The 16,884-nt window shown below is 43.5% G+C and overlaps 1 protein-coding gene across 1 annotated transcript in view; it reads left to right on the top strand.

The window, feature by feature from the left end:
- The first annotated feature begins 261 nt into the window (after positions 1–261).
- Positions 262–16,884, top strand: part of SLC6A5 (solute carrier family 6 member 5) — a 33,238-nt gene continuing 16,615 nt past the window's right edge. The window contains exons 1-13 of the mRNA XM_064422713.1: positions 262–303; positions 1,209–1,736; positions 2,660–2,798; positions 4,108–4,239; positions 4,546–4,719; positions 5,346–5,487; positions 5,904–6,036; positions 8,295–8,429; positions 8,871–8,974; positions 11,502–11,626; positions 15,051–15,163; positions 15,423–15,554; positions 16,774–16,873. Of these exons, the coding sequence (XP_064278783.1) occupies positions 262–303; positions 1,209–1,736; positions 2,660–2,798; positions 4,108–4,239; positions 4,546–4,719; positions 5,346–5,487; positions 5,904–6,036; positions 8,295–8,429; positions 8,871–8,974; positions 11,502–11,626; positions 15,051–15,163; positions 15,423–15,554; positions 16,774–16,873 (1,999 nt within the window). The remainder of the gene's footprint in view (positions 304–1,208; positions 1,737–2,659; positions 2,799–4,107; positions 4,240–4,545; positions 4,720–5,345; positions 5,488–5,903; positions 6,037–8,294; positions 8,430–8,870; positions 8,975–11,501; positions 11,627–15,050; positions 15,164–15,422; positions 15,555–16,773; positions 16,874–16,884) is intronic.

Raw genomic sequence — 16,884 nt, 5'->3', positions numbered from 1 at the left:
ATCGGCTCGATCTGTGGCTATTTAAGGCATGGTAAGTGCTCGGTTTTTTCTCTTCGGCGCCGAGAGGGGCTGGAGGCGGTGCGGACGGGGAGCTGTCCGCGGTGCTGCCGGCGGAGCCAGCGCGGAGCCCCCCGAGGACGGGGTAGGGAGGCTGCAGGGGAGGGGGCGAGCTCGGGCAAAGCGCTGGGACCCCAAAACGCCCTCAGTTAGTGACCGAGTTCCTGCAGACTTTATGCCTGGTGCCGGGAGAGTGGGATTACGATGGAGAGAAAACTTGTGGCGGAAACGGTGACGGGGAGTTTTGTGAGACACTGAAAAAAGAAAGGGTGTACTTAAAGCTAACATTAAACTGATGGAAAAGGTGAGGTTCGCCTGCAGGTTGCTTAATGTATAAAATGAAGATACATTTTAAATTGTAGTTTTAAACTGGAGGGAAAGGTAGAGGTGAGTGTGAGAGTGTCGCCAGTAACCTATCTAATGATAGGGGAAGCTTAAATAAAATCTTTAGCATTATGTGAGTCAGAAACATAGGAAAAAGAACAGGGGAAAGCTACTGTTAGTGGCGTTAATCCCACTGTGGCAGTGTGGTTAGGTTTTGGGGATTTTTTGCAAAAAGCTGTCTTGCTGACGGGCTTTGAAGTGTAGCAGCCAGCTCGGAAAGCTTCACCAGCACTATTTCACTTGTTTTTTAACATCCCCGGTTGCCTACAGGGCAGCTTGTCTCTTGCTCATATATATTAAAAAAAAAAAAAGCCGATGTGCATTGTTGAATGACAGAAAGGAAATGGGGCGTAAAATTAAAGAATCTTTCTACACTGGTGATAGGGAAGGGAGCATCCTACAGCCGTGATGTGAAATCTAACGAGGTCTGGCGGCGCAGTGCTGTAGAAACACTTATTTAAACTTGAATTACGGGTTTGCAGATGCTGGTGTTGTTTTTTGCTTGAGGTTTGTTGTTTGGGGGTTTTTGGCCGGGGGGGTGGGTTTTTTTTGTGTACCGTACTCTTTTTCCCCCCAGAGTGTTAACGTTGAATGGGAGGGCAAGGAGGCGAGCCGTGGCTCCTCGAAATTCTGCAACACTCCTGTGTCCCGATTTTCTGGCGCATGCGTTTCCTGCACGAGGACAAAAATTCGTATACTCTCCGCAGTGCCAACACTTTTTTTCTCTTCTTCTCCTTTTGGTAAACTATGTGACGTTCTCATTTTAGGATTACGCCAGTCAAAGGGATATGAGCAAGCAGCTTGTGAACACTCCTGAAGCGGTGGCTCCCGGGCCCAATGAGGGTGCGGGAGCTGCGAGAACCGGCCCCGAGAATGAGCCGCAAAGCGCCCTCCCGCAAGCGCCCGCCGCCACCGCCAGGCTTCCCCGGTCACTCTCCAACGACAGCAAAGCCTTTCTCTCCGAAGAAGCGAAACCAAATGAGTTTGAGAGGACCAAAGTCGGGATCTGCAAGCTCAGCAGCACCCCGGTGCAAGCCAACTCCACCCTCCGGAGGGAATCTGTGGAAACCTTCCCCTGCAAGCCGAGCCCCGGGGCAGGGATTGCCGGGCAAGCTGCGATCCCTCATTGCAAAATTCCCGCTTTGCAAAGCTCAGACGGGGACGCTACTCTGAGCCTTGGTAAGAGCACGCTGGAGCAAAACAACGCCAAGGGCGCCTGGGTGACCTTGAGCCAGAGCACGGTGGTGCTGGGCACAGACGGCAACACTTCTGTTCTTCCTGGCAGAGTGGAGGGGGTGAGTTGTCTCCTTACAGGTTTTCCTTCCCCCTCTTCAGCTCGTGGGAGCTCTTTGCCACTCAGCTCCGATTTGGGGTGGAAGTTGTAAAATCAGGTGCAGATGAGTCAGGGATGGGCCTGTGCCGCAGGGAGGAGGGAAGGAAGAAGGGGAGAGAGGATCTTAGATCCAGTGCTGTAGTGCTGGCGAGTGCTAATGCAGTAATAGCGGTACAAACGAGCATCCTGTGCAATTCCAGCTGGTTCCTGTGCCGTGCCCGTACATGCACCACGGCTCTGACCCGCCGTGCGCGGTGCGCGCATCCTTACGCGCCTCAGCACACGCGAAGGGTGCCTTGCCCTTCACCTCCTCAGGCTTGTCCGCCTGCCCAAACCTCCGGGGACTGCGTGCCTCGGACCCCATAACCAAAAATCGGGCGAAATAAAGCAGCCCAATCCCACAAGAGGTCCCCGGGAGGGGATGCCGCTCCCCGCTCCCCACGCTGTCCCTCTCCTCCTGCCCATCCGCGTTTACCCTGGAGGCGGGTGGTGCTGGTCCGGTAAAAGAGATTTTCGCTTCTCCTGGCTGTGCTGGGAACCGGCGGTCGGTCCTGAGCCTCCGGAGGCCACCGAGGGCTTCCACACCCCGGGGAGGCGATGGGACCTCCCTCGCCACGGGGGATCGGGAGCCGGGCGATGCTCTGTGGAGGGCCATGCTTTAAACCCCTCTTTTGGGTACCTTTTTTTTTTAATATATATAAAGGAGAGGCCTGGCAGCGGCAGCAGGGGCGACGGAGGAGTGCGGACGGGAGGGTCCCCGGCCCGGCTGCTGCTCGCAGGGGCTCTCTCCGGTGAAGCCGGCACCATCGCCGTGCTTCTTTCCTAAAGTGGCTGGTTTCCCATCTCTCTCTTCTCTCCCTCCCCACCTTTTTCCCCCCCTTTTAGGAAGACGATGTGGGGGATGAAAATAAAGCCCGAGGGAACTGGTCTAGCAAGCTGGATTTCATCCTCTCCATGGTGGGTTATGCAGTGGGGCTGGGCAATGTCTGGAGGTTCCCGTACCTGGCCTTTAAGAATGGGGGAGGTATGATGGATTTTTCCTGTCTCTCTACCTGCAGTACCGTACGGGTCTGAGCCTGTCCCGGCCTTTTTGGCTGGGAGAAACACGAGGGAAGCGGGGTGGGCGGCTTCCTCTTGCCGGACAGCCAGCCCCGGGCTGAGCCGAGATGTGGGGGCATCTTCAGACCATCAGACATACTTGGTGAAATATTAGCCTGGTATATTTTTCTTTTCTTTTTTTTTCTTTTTTTTTTTTTGTTTTTGTTTTGTGTGTGGGGGTTTTTTGTTTTTGTTTTTGGGGTTTTTTTGTTTTGTTTGTTTTGGGGTGGGGGTTGTTTGTTTGCGTTATTTTTGGCTTTGGGTTTTTTTTTTTTTTTTTTTTTTTTTTTTTTTTTTTTTTTTTTTTTTTTTTTGCGGTCAGTTCTGAAAGCAGGAAAGCCCTGATGAGATTTCCTTAAAAGGGAGCACTTTCCTTAAAAACACCTGCAATTGGTGCTGGCCGGAGAGGGAGGAAAATGAAGAGGCGTGTTGAGCACAGGGGCAGGGCTCCGGAACCCCCTTCTCCTCGGGTACACACAGTCGAGTCTGAATCCGCAGTCGGTGGGATGGGGAAAGAGGAGGGACTCTAGAGTCCGGGTAGCGACAAGAGGATGCTTGATCCCGAGTCGAGACATCCCGTTATTTCGTGAGGTTTGGGGAAATTGTTTTAAATCTCTCCATGATCCGATTGAAAAATAATCGTTTGAAATAGAGTGAATGTCGATCAGCTGAATAGAGGAGAGGAGAATTGGAAGAGGGGCTATGCCGTTTATAGTTTACGAGGGAAAGAAGAAGAAGTTTATTCACAGAGGATCTCCTACCACAGGCTCTTACTTAAACGGAGAACCCGTGGATGTTTCTGTATTAAACCCTTGCAGCTGTAAACCCCTTCTCTCTCCGAAAGGGCTCTCAGCTGACGGGAGTGGTGCTGTAATCATGGAAAACAGTTCTGTAGAGCCCCTAACAGCCGTTTTCTGCGAGGAAAGTGGCAATTCTAAATAACTATTTTAAAATTGTGAGCTTTTTTCATTTTACACGTAGAAACGTCTAAGTGGGAGGTGTTAAATACTCATTTAGCAATAATGAGTATTTACTGTCTGTAGAAAACGCTGGAAATGTAGAAAGCCGACACCCATCTTCCCCCTCCACCCCTTCCTCCTGCCCCGTCGAGGTTGTCGGCACCGGGAATCGATAACAAAACGAAAAATTTAAGTAGAAAAATGTCTTGACGAAGTTGTCCCCAGTATCACGGGGTGATTCAGGTTGCTCTCTCTTCTCTCCCCCCGCCCCCCAAGGTGCGTTTCTCATCCCCTATTTGATGATGTTGGCTCTAGCTGGGATCCCCATTTTCTTCCTGGAAGTCTCCCTGGGGCAGTTTGCTAGTCAGGGCCCCGTGTCGGTCTGGAAAGCCATCCCCGCCCTGCAAGGTGAGCGGAGCAGGCGCCGGCCCGGTTTTGGGGAGCATGACCCGCGCTCCGGCTCTCGCATGGCTTCAGCCGCCGCATGCCACGGGCGCTGCGCGGGCTCGGCCCTGCGGGGCCGCCTCCCTGCCCGGCGCTGTCCCTGTCCCGGACGCTGTCCCTGTCCCCGGCGCTGTCCCTGTCCCGGACGCTGTCCCTGTCCCCGGCGCTGTCCCCGTGCCAGAGGAAGCCGATGCTTCGCAGCCGCCGGGCCCCGCTGCCGCCGCCGCCAGCATTAATGGCTTTCCCTCCTGTCCCTCTGTCTGTCCGCAGGCTGCGGCATCGCCATGCTGATCATCTCGGTGCTGATAGCCATTTATTACAATATTATTCTGTGCTACACGCTTTTCTACCTTTTCGCCTCCTTTGTGCCCGTGCTCCCCTGGGCTTCCTGTAACAACCCCTGGAACACGCCAGACTGTAAAGATAAAAACAAACTTTTGCTAGGTAAGTTGGGACACGCTTATACTCTTCTTTTATTTATGTTTTTGTTTTTATTTTGAAATCTGTGGCCGTGGTGGCTTTGCAGAGGTTTCAGCGCTCAGCTGCACCGCTGGGAGATGCCAGAGGAGGCTGCGGGTGACCGCGGCCGGGAGAGGCTCCCAGCACCGGGAACGCTCTCTTCCCAACCTATTTTGAAGTGATCTGTATCCCACGGGCACTTCCCTCTTCTTTTATTTCAAATTTTCCTTACCAAGCACAAATTAGATTTGTCAATTTAAGTGCTTTAAAAATGCCGATTTTTTTTTTTTCCCTTCGGAGAAAAACTGTGTAGGCAACAAAATACCACAGCTGGCAGCCTGGAGTGTCTGCTAAAGAGAAGTATTTGTCTTTAGAGTATCTTCCCTTTAACGAAAAAAACCAAAAACCGTTTCTGCAAACGGTCCCAAGTACACAATGACAATGAAAACGGAAAAAAGTCAACCTAGTTAACAAACTTCTGGAAATAGTGTCGGCAACTGAACAAAAGTTCAAGTAATTAGGTGTGGCCTAATGCGTTCTTGTAATTTTACAACAACAATCAAAACAAAATCCGCTTTATTTTTCTGTTCCCTCACCTCATTTCTTCCTAGATTCCTGCATCATTGGCGACCACCCAAAAATACAAATCAAGAACTCTACTTTCTGTATGAGTGCCTATCCAAATCTAACCATGGTTAACTTCACCAGGGAAGGAAACAAAACATTTGTCAGTGGGAGTGAAGAATACTTCAAGTAAGATCTTTCTTTGTTCAGAAAAACTATGTTAATCTTTCTGTAAAATCCACTGGAACAGGCAACAACATGGCTTGAAAAACCAGAAATACAGTAGTGAACAGCAGCAAATTATGCTCTTTTTTTTGTACTTAGGAATGATGAGAGCTGAATTCCAACACTGGATTACTTGTTTTCTGTTCCTGTGGTGCTTAGCACAGCTGGGGTGTTGGCCCATGCCCGGCAGTTTTATCTACTACTGCAATGCAGATAAATAAAATAATACATGGTGACAATCACTGGAACCATCTAGAGAAACTGCTGAGGACACTGAAGCAAAACAAAAAAGGAATTTGCGCTGAAATGCTGCCTGTGGTTGCTTTCATTATTTTTTTTGCAAATTTTTTAAATTTCTTTTTTCCCCCCCTTATTCTTAGGTACTTTGTATTGAAGATTTCAGCAGGGATTGAATATCCTGGTGAGATTAGATGGCCCCTGGCATTATCTCTTTTCCTAGCCTGGGTGATTGTTTATGCCTCCCTTGCTAAAGGAATCAAGTCATCAGGAAAAGTAAGAACAATGTTGGTAATTGTACACTCAAAATAAAGCAGGTGCTGGCTTTTAGGGACTCGCACTCTCATTTAAGGGATGAATTACTGAAAATATTTTCAGTAAATGACTAAGTATTAATTGAAATGCCTTTTTCCTGTCTGTGTTTTCCTTTCTAGCCAAAATAAACTATTTTTGTTTGACATTTTTTTCTGTAACCTTCAATAAATTTAAAATGAACTCTTCAGCTGCACTCAGCAGAGGGATGGCACAAATGGTACTTTCCAGCCTTCCCTATTCTGTGTGGTGTTCATAAAAATTCTGCAGTCATCTCACATTTCACTGGAATCTGGGAAATTTGGATGTAAATTAGATGTTAAGTAACATATTTTAAAATAAGAACTGAACTTATTCACTCAAAAAAAAAAAAAAAAAACCAAAAAACAAACTCACTGCGTGTGTGTGAGCAACACAACCAGGTATTTCCTGGGATAAAGACAGTGGAAATGGAGACATGAATTTTCTAGAGCTGGTCACAGAGTTCCAATTTGAAGCCATCCCTTTGCTTCTAGAAGCTGACTTCATCTCTTGGGAGGTCACTTGGCAATTAACAGGAAATCCAGGGACTCAGAGTGCCAGGGGAAAGTTGAGATTTTTTTCCCCCTTACCCTAGTGGAATAAGAAAAAACATTCCTTGAAAGGCAAGAGACTGGATAATAATGTAGGTTTGGATGTGGCAATGGTCTCTAAGTGACTCTTCGTGGCTGAGAAAAATACTGGCACTGATGTCAGAAAAAAATATTGACTCCTTGGTATGAGAACAGAAATCCTGTCATTATGTAGAAATTAGTTCAGTATCTTGACTGTCCAGAAATTCATCAGGGCAACTTTTGAAACGCCTCTTGAAACAACAAGAAAAATTTGAAAAGCAAGTTTCAAAAGTTTCAAAAGTCGCTTCAGCTCAGACCACAGGCTGAGGGAGGTGATTCTCCCCCTCTGCTCTGGTGAGGAGCCACCTGGAGTCCTGTGTCCAGCTCTGGAGCCCACAACACAAGAAGGATCTCTTGGAATGAGTCCAGAGGAGGCCACAAAGTTGCTCAGAGGGCTGGAGCCCCTCTGTTATGGAAACAGGCTGAGGCACCTGGGGCTGCTCAGCCTGGGGAAGAGAAAGGTCCTGGGACACCTTCCAGCACCTTCCACCACCTAAAGGGGCCCCAGGAGAGTTGGAGAGGGACTTGGGACAAGGACATGGATTGACAGGACAAGGAAAAATGGCTTCAAACTGACATAGGGAGGGTTTAGGTTAGATATTAGGAAGAAAATCTCCTCTGTAAAGGTGGTGAGGTCCTGGCATGGGTTGCCCAGAGAAGCTGTGGCTGCCTCATCTCTGGAAATGTTCAAGGCCAGGTTGGGCTGGGTTTGGATCATCCTGGTCTAGGGGAAGGTGTCCCTGTCCATGGCAGGGGTTGGAATGAGGTGATCTTTCAGTTCCTTTCCAACCCAAACCATTCCATGATATAATTCCATCCATGTGTTATGATACGATTCTGTTTTGTTTAGGACCAGATGTTGATGTGAAAAATATTTGAAATTATTTTGTGTTGAATGTAAAGCTTAACTGGACGTGATCCAACCATTTTATTTGAACACAGAGAGAGCTGTGTTCTAGATAATTATTAAAACATTAAACACACAGCCACTGCTGTGTATTTAGACACCATGATGATTAAGTCTGTCTAGCTAATTTCAGACTTTCCTTTTTTGAATTTGGACCATATCATTACTATCATCATGGTGATATGAAATTGTTAAGAGGCACAAATAGTAATAAAAATTCTTTAGGCTTTTTTTTTCTTTTAGTTAAACACAGAAAAATATAGAGGAAAACTACAGAAATTTGTTACTGAATGGCACTTCTTATTTAATTTCCACTGAACTGTGATAGTTCACTCTGGGAAATCACCAAAAGTGGGATTTTCCTTTAGATTTAAATTCCTATTGTTCCTTTCCAGAGAGAGAGAGGAACCCTCTTCCCTTCTCTGTCTAGAACTCCAGTTCTTACCACTGTTGATATTAGTCCAGTTCCCTGCAGCAAGAAGAGCTGTAAAATTTCAGATTTCCAGGGAAATAACTCTGTGGTTTTCTTAGTTTATCCCCTGACTGCTGTCTCTGAGACTCAGTAATTGCTTTCTTCTGGCAATAGTGGCACTTAGATTTCCCCTCCTCTCTTCTTATCCAATCAACCCTTTAAGTAACCTTTTCTCTGCTGCCCTGTGCAGGTTGTGTACTTCACAGCTACATTCCCCTACGTGGTTCTCATCATCCTTCTCATAAGAGGAGTAACTCTCCCTGGAGCTGGAGATGGCATCTGGTACTTCATCACACCCAAGTGGGAGAAGCTGATTGATGCTATGGTGGGTTTGCTGTTGCACTCACAGCTGCTGGGGTGAATAAATCACAGATCTCTTGGGGTCTGCTGCAGGCATTTTCCATGTGCAGAGGTGGTGTTGTCATCTGTGGAAACTTGTTCTTCATCTTACATGGCTAAAGTATTATTTAGGGTCACTGGCAGAGAAAAACATCAGTATCTGAAGCAGGTTTTCCCTCTTGACTTGTATTTTTTGTTTCTGAATGTAGTTGAACTGATATGTATCAAACAATATGGTTTTTATATTTGTGTCTTCCATATACAGCAAGGTTTATAGTGTCCTTTTATATGGACTCAATAAGAAAAGTACTTCTTATTAAATGAGCCTGATGTATTTAGTGGCAGGATTTTGCTTTTAAATAATCTATTCACATCCATTGGTCTAAAGCTCTTTCCTGAAGCTGATGCTATTTTCTTTCTTACTTAGGTTTGGAAGGATGCTGCCACTCAGATTTTCTTCTCCTTATCTGCTGCATGGGGAGGTCTAATTACCCTCTCTTCTTACAACAAATTCCATAATAACTGCTACAGGTGTGTAAGACTGAAATACATATGTTTTATTAAACAGGTTTGTCCAAAACCAGTCATCCTTCATCTTCCAGAAATCTGATTTGCAAGACCCCTCTCTCTTGTCTTTTTCTCCCTTGTCTTTTTTTTTTTTCCTGCTGTCCTTTTGTCCTTTTTTCTGCTCTTGTATTTTTTCTCCTTTCCTCTCTTCTTCTTTTTTTTTTTTTTTGGGGTGTGTGTGTTTCATTTACATTTAACCATTTTTGGTTTTGTGTATTTTTTCCTCTCCCCAGGTCCTAATCTACTAGTCTCAAGATGATAATTTAAGCTTATTAAAGTTCCTGCTGGCTCCCCACTTTCAGAATCAGGAGGCTGAGGCTGAAGGGCAGCCTGGGACGTGTCAAGAGCTGAGCAGTGAAACAGAATCACTCTGCAGCTCTGCTGAAGGACAGCCCACGAGTAGAGTGGGCTGAAGGTTGCATTGTGAAACATGCAGAACTTTAACTTGCAACTTCCATTTATGTGATTCTTACGTCTTCTAAATGTTCTTCCTATTTGAAATTACTCTTATTATGGTTTTACATGCAAAAAGTTATTTCATGCTATGAAATCTAAAATCACTTATTTGAGAGCTATTTTTACATGGAAAAAAGTCATAGCGAATAATTTTTCATGCAAAAGCCTGCCAGCTAAAATGTCTGCAGATGGAAAACACAAAAGCAACTGGCATTAGTGGAGTGCTTCCCTGCTCTTTTACAGTTTTTGAAGTCAGTCTGAAGCAAACCTTTTTCCAATTCTTGCAATGCCAGAGGTGCTGATTGAGGACAGCCTGTAGCATGCACAGGGACTCACCCAAGAGGATGCTCAAAAACTTTCCCTAATCAAGACTTCAAAGGAAACATTCCTTGGGATTTCCACTGCCATCTGCTATGGCTTCCAAGTACAGAATAGAAAAAACTTAAAAAAGAAATGTGAATGAGGATATTAAAAAGGAATTGTAAAAAGTATTTTATTAGTGCTCAAAAGTAATTTAATGAAATTATCCCAAAATATGGATGAAAGCTAACAGTGTTGCATACACAGTAACTCCCACCCAGCAATCCTTTGGGTCCTATTTTGAAAATGCGATTCCTGACCTTTTTTTTTTAAATGAATAGTTACAATCAGAATATTGGGGAGAAAATTGAGGAAGCATCATGCTACCTACCTTTCTGCACTAATTTAACAATCTTTTGTGGAGTTTGGAAGATCTTAAGGAAAATTTCGAAGGGAATACATAGTAATGAAGTATAAAAATACCACAGTTCTAATATCAAATACATGCTTTACCTGAGTTAGAGAGGAAGAATATGAGAAACCTAAGTAGAAATAATTAGAAAAGCTTAGTTACTCCCAATATTTTAAATTTTACAACACAACCTTAAAAATTGAAATGAAGCATGACTATTTTCTCTTTCAATTTCTATATTCATTACATTTAATACATAAATTGTAATTTTCTGTTACACATTAATTTTAAACATTGTCCAAAATCTGTAATTTCAGTAAATTTACATAAATTGACTTCATAATGAATACCTGAAATATTTCAAACCTAGCTAGGTTTTGGGAGAAGGTTAACACATGATGATTCCAAACAGCACACTGTCATTTTTTTTCTGTAGACCCAAGGAATTAACAAAATCACTCCTGTTAAGACATGCTCTGTTGGACATTCTAGAAGTTTGCCAGCTCAGTGAGGTTCTTTGACAGCTTTTCAAGCTGTGTTTCATTCTCTTCCTGAAAAAAAAAAAAAGCAGTAAGAATAAACAGTTCTAGCCAACATACCCCCCCTAAACATTTAAAGTGAGGGATTTTCTTTTCTGAAGACGTAGTAGTTTATGGGGAAGTTCTCTGGACATGCATATTAATATTAAAAGAAAAATCCTATCAAGAATGTAACAACTATGTATGGGGCTCATGAGGGCTGGTTTGCTGTCAAGTTTTGACATATCCAGCATAGTAAGACGTTCAGCTATAGATTTCTTGAGATTCCTTTGATAATAGCAACCATGGAAAAATGTACCAAGGAATCCTCCTTCTACAGATAGGAAGGTGATTGAGCAAGATCTGCAATGTACAGAAAGCTTCACCCTGGAATTTTGTGTATAAGGACAAGACAAAAATAATCTCACTTGGACAGCAGTGGTTTGTCCATACCTAATATGGAGAGCAGATGTCCTCATCAGGCAAAGAGTTAAAAAATGTGTTACAAATCAAGTCACCATGGCTGTCTCTCTTCTTCAGAGAAGCCACGAGCAGATGTGCTTGCCCTCCTGCATGGCCTGTGGTTCCTACACAGCACATGGGTGATGGAAGCTTGCAGAGCTGATTCCTGGTGCTGCTGTGGAGACTTCTGTGCTCTCTGATCAGCACCAAATGCACCTGAGTGTAAAAGTGTGCCTTCACCAACATCCCCACAAGATGTGTGTGCTGATGAGAAACTCTTGAAATACATATACAAAACCTTCCTTGTGCATATCCCAGCAGGCTTCTTGTGCTTTCTTTGCAGGGACACATTGATAGTCACGTGTACCAACAGTGCCACAAGTATATTTGCAGGCTTTGTCATCTTCTCCGTTATTGGCTTCATGGCAAATGAACTCAAAGTGAATATTGAAGCTGTGGCGGACCAAGGTAGGGCTCACTGGCATTTCATTACTTAGACAGGCACCCTGTGACACTTCCAGCTCTGTTATTAATGATCACAGATATGTCATATATGATCACTCCAGTATCATTGATATTGGAGGTGGGAATGATGGCTTCCAACTTGTGTGAGTTAATAAACCACATGTAGGCATATCTGCACAGGAGAAGGTAGCCTGGGAAATCAAGATTTTAGTTAAAGCCTCTTAATCACTTGTTTGGTAAGAGAAGGAAGGAAGTTGAGACTCATTTTAAGCCTTTGTGTAAATGACAGATGGAGGGCAGGGTGGGATGGTCCCTTCATGTAGTCTAAGAGATTATTTGCCTTCTCATTGGTCTCTGCTACTGTTTGCCAAATCCTCTTCAAGGTAAAAGTTATCTCTGGTGGTTGGAATTTTGGATGAGAGGAGGGTGGGAGAAATCTGGTGCGAGGGGTAGATTGTGCTTCTGAACTGTGGGGAGCAAGGAGATGCCTCCTTGGAGAAGTAAAACATTTCTGAAGAACTGATTAGAACATCTTGGTTAGTGAAGAGAGGTGGTCATTAGTGGGGATCTGAAAGGTCTTAATTGGAAGACCTGAGCACCACTATGCCAATGAAACCACATCTCTAAGTGCCAGTCATTACTAGAACAACCCCAGAATGAAGTCTCCACCACTCTCTGGGCAGCCCATTCCAGTGTTTAACCACCTTTTCAGTGAAAGAAATCTTCCTGATTTCCAGCCTTAACCTCAGCTTGAACTATGTCCTCTTGTCCTGTCCCTTGTTCCCTGGAAGCAGAGCCCAACCCGCACCTGGCTGCACCCTCCTGCCAGGGGTTTGTAGGAGTTTTTAGGAGTAATGTTTACATTAATATTTTTGTTTTAGACTTTACCTCTATTCTGGAACAAACAGCAAAAGCAGCCCCAAAAATCTAAACCACACTGCACTCACCAAAATTATTTGTGAGGAGTTAGAGCTAAAGGAGCTGTGCTTGAGTGGAGTTGCAGGGGAAGCTCCAAAGAGATGTAGAGAGGTGGGATGAGAGATGTGACTGCCAGGCATGGTGGAGGGAACACTTGGCTCAGCTGGTACATCTCTCTGGAGATGGTGAAATATCCAGCACAGGAGGTCAAAAAGTCTTTTCTGCTGAGTGCTTGGGGGTCTTGGAGTGAGCAACTAGCCCCAGGCTGGAGCTCTCTGTTCCCAGCTGTTCCAGGGGATGTGGGGATGCTGTGAGGGCATTTGTAAGAGCCTGGTCAGATAGTGTGAAATTATTTCATGAAGGTGAGCCTTTGCTGCTCTCCATGACAGAGGGAAACAAAATTTAGTGAAGTAGAAGAATGAATGATTAATAGAATAAGGAATTTGCAATAGGAAGAGAGGGAAGATTAAGGGTAATTGTGGACTGAGGTAGTGCACTGCATAACAGTAGTTAAGAGCTCAAGAGCACATGAAAAGAACAGCTCTTGTCATTGCCTAATTATTTTTTTAATCTCTAAAGTTGTATTTCTTTTTGCAGTGAAGGAGAAAAAAGGCCAAAATTATGATGAAGCATAATCTCCCTTCAAGTTTTCAAAACCTTGAATTAAAATGTTAATGGAAATGGAAATACGAAGGGTTTTAAACTTTTTTTTTTTATTTTCTCCTAAAATATTAATCTGAAAAACATAGTATAGAATTTTCTTTTCAGGAAAAACTCATTTATCTGATAAACAAATAAAACATGGAGGGAAAGACAGCACAACCTTTTTTTGTTCTACTCTCTGATTAAGAACATAGTGTAGTTGAAAATTGTTATACCTTAAAACGAAAGTTCAAGGTAATTTTACTTTTTAAGAAATATAAATACTTGGAGTTTTCCTGACTTTAATACACTTTTATAAAGAGTTCATACCCACCAAATTTTGGAAGATGGAAGGAATGGGAGTTTGCCTCCTTGTGACTATTTCCTGTGGTTGGATGCTACCAGGTGTGTGTTATCTAGGGGAGCTGTAAGGGGCTGACATGGAGACATGCTCATATTCTATAATTTAACTTTTCCCAAAGGTGTGATTAATGGGAATTCATTATTCTGAGACTTAATTAAACTTCTATATGCAGGCAGTGAGTTTAAGCAGAGCCCTTATCTCCAACAGTTAAGAAGAAATCTTTAATGAAGAGATTAGAGAAGTGTTTGTAAATACAACAGAGCTTCTGCATGCAAAAAGTAATTTTTTTGCAGCACATTTTAAAGGAAACAGCACTTACTGAGTCATGTACAGAGGTTTTTTTTTTAGTTTGTTTTGTTTGTTTGTTTGTTTTACTGTGTTTTAACTCTTGTATTTGCCTTTTGTTCAGAAGGAACCCCAAGCACTGCACAAGTTGCCCAAGGAAATTATTTTTATGCTGCTGAGACTGTATTTTTCTCAGTACATGGGCCAGCAGCAGCTCTCTCTGGAGCACAAGCAGCACATGCAGCTGGAGGAACTGGGGTACAACGATCTAAAGCAGAAATGTCCAGGGCAGAGCAAGTGGGGAGCCCATTCTCTTGGCATGAGAACAACTTGGCTCATGGCATTTGTATCTCAGCTGGCAGGAAACACCTCTCAGAGTGCTTGAAGTGAGCATCCTTTCAGCTGGGATAAATTGAGAGGAAGTGCCACCTGCTGTAATGCTGCCACCACAGCCCTGCAGGCTTTGCTCCCAGGCAGATCTAAGCACTTACAAAAATACTTTTTTTTTATGATCGATAGAAATTAAAGCCCAATATATATTAAAAATAAAACAACAAAAACCAAACCAAACCAAACGAAAAACAAAAAAACCCCCCAAACCTAACAAACAAACAAAAAAACCACCTAAAAAAAACCACCAAAAAAACCCCCCAAAAACCAAAAAAACAACCAAAACCAAAGAACCAAAAAAGAGAGGATGGAAAATTCCTGATTTAGGCTTTAAAAAATTCCATCTCCTTATTTCTTGTGCTCTACATTATTTCCGGTTTTCTCGTGGATTTTTTTAGAATCACAGTAGTTATTACCTTCTGTCTGGTATCAGGTCTGGGCATGTTTCATATTGTCTCTTCATTTAACCATGTGGCAATGAGTTGAAGAGGAGTATTTGCATTTCCATTCCTGTCGTGGCACTGAGGTGCGGATGTTTGCTATGGGTTGCTAATTGGCAAGGAAGTGGCAGGAATTTGATCACAGAGCAGGACAGAAATATTGCTGCAGTGTGTGCAATCTTTGTTAATTTTTAAAAAAATTGGATCAGTATGTTTTTATACTGGTTGAATATGCATTCTGCTTGGAAGGTTGGAGTAAGTAAGTGATTTGAAATTTACAGTGTAAATAGAAACTAATCAGGTAAGGCTAAACTCTGTAATGTTTAAGCCTTTTTGTAAATAAGAAAGATTTAATCTAATAACCTTTATTTTTCTTATTTCTTTCTAGGTCCTGGGATTGCTTTTGTGGTTTACCCAGAAGCCTTAACTAGGCTGCCCCTCTCTCCCTTCTGGGCTATAATATTCTTTTTGATGCTTCTAACTCTTGGATTAGACACCATGGTAAACTGCTTTTGTGTCCCAGTCTTTTCCTTTAGATTTTCCTATTTGTTTGGAGGACCATGCAATTGATTGCTTCCCATGTGAGCAGTGACTCATAAAAAAAGAGGAATGAGGTAAAGCCATCAATGCTGAAATCGTTTTGGCAGAGCTTTTGGCTGAGCATTTAACACCTAGGACTCAAAATACTCCATTATAATGTTTTATATGCAGTTGGGCAACTTTGTGTGCGCTGAAATGAACCCTTTTGTTTGTTTTTCAGTTCGCCACCATCGAGACTATCGTGACCTCCGTGTCAGACGAATTCCCCAAGTACTTACGAACGCACAAGGCACTGTTCACTCTGGGGTGCTGCGTGTCCTTCTTCATCATGGGATTTCCTATGATCACTCAGGTAATCACACTGGCTTTCAGCATCACTGCCTGTCCCCAGTCCCCCTCTGGTGGCCGCTTTCCTCCTGCACAAGCTGCAAAATGTTTAGCTGAATTCTGCCACAAGTGACACATGCTGTGTCTGAAAACCTTATTTAAAAAACAACAAAAAAAATAATTAATGGATGCTCTGACTGAGGTATTCTTAAAAGATTTTGCTGTTCAAATCTTTCTGAGAATCAGGCCCTTAACATTTTCTCTAGCCAAACATCTCCAAAATAGTAATATAAATTAAGTATTCAACCCACACTGACAGAGGGCAGGGTTAGATTAGACATTAGGAAGAAGCTGTGGCTGCCCCATCCCTGGAAGTGATCAAGGCCAGGCTGCACAGGGCTTGGAGCAACCTGGGATAATGGGAGGTGTCCCTGCCCCTGGCAGGGGGTTTGGAATGAAATAATCTTTAAGGTTTCTTCCAACCCAACACATTCTATGAATAAAGGAAAAAAAACCTCCAGATTTTGAATGTTATATAAATATGCACACCTCTTTTGAGTGCCTTTCCTCTGAGATTAGACATATATTGATGGTCTTGGCAAACTGTGGAGTTAATACTGGAATTCCCATCTACTACTACTACTGATAAACTTCAGTGTCTTCTTCATTAATACCTTCAACATTATATATAATTTGAGATGAGATCTTATATATAAGATGAGATGGACAGAATCTTAATATTTTATCCATCCTTTCACCCCTTTTTTCTTTCTTTTCTTCCCCTTTACCTCATCACCTACTGGCCCAACTTTGCTGTTCTAATGCCCAGGAAGGATTCAGTCCTTTATTCACTTGAATTATGCTGCTTAATTCCATCATGGAGACAGGATATTAAATACTGTCCAAACAGATGAATTGGATTCATTATTCTGCTTCCAATGGTGATTTTGCTTTTGGCATAGCATTACGTGGTTAGAGACACTGCAGGTAGAAGGTCTGATCACAGTTCAGTCCTTAACCTTAAAGGACCAAATTCAAAGTCTTCCCAAGCTTTCCCAGCTAGCAGAATCAGGTGTAGCCTCTGCTTTTTTTCTTGTTGGATTTGATATTCATTCAGCCAGAAGGAAGAGTCTATAGCACAGCAAGAGCCTGTGTCCAGGTGTGTGAATGCTGCCTTGAGTCCTGTTCCTCTCCAATCTGCCTGCCTCAATGCCATGAGTAATGTTTTCTCTTTCTTTCCTTAGGGTGGAATGTATATGTTGCAGCTTGTGGACACCTATGCAGCCTCTTACTCTCTTGTCATTATTGCCATCTTTGAGCTTGTTGGAGTTTCCTATATCTATGGTAAGAAAAAA

This window comes from Passer domesticus, chromosome 6, assembly GCF_036417665.1.
Source record: "Passer domesticus isolate bPasDom1 chromosome 6, bPasDom1.hap1, whole genome shotgun sequence".
In the NCBI taxonomy this organism is placed as follows: domain Eukaryota; kingdom Metazoa; phylum Chordata; class Aves; order Passeriformes; family Passeridae; genus Passer; species Passer domesticus.
The sequence above is the reverse complement of the archived record's forward strand: the minus strand, read 5'-3'. Positions and strand labels throughout refer to the sequence as shown.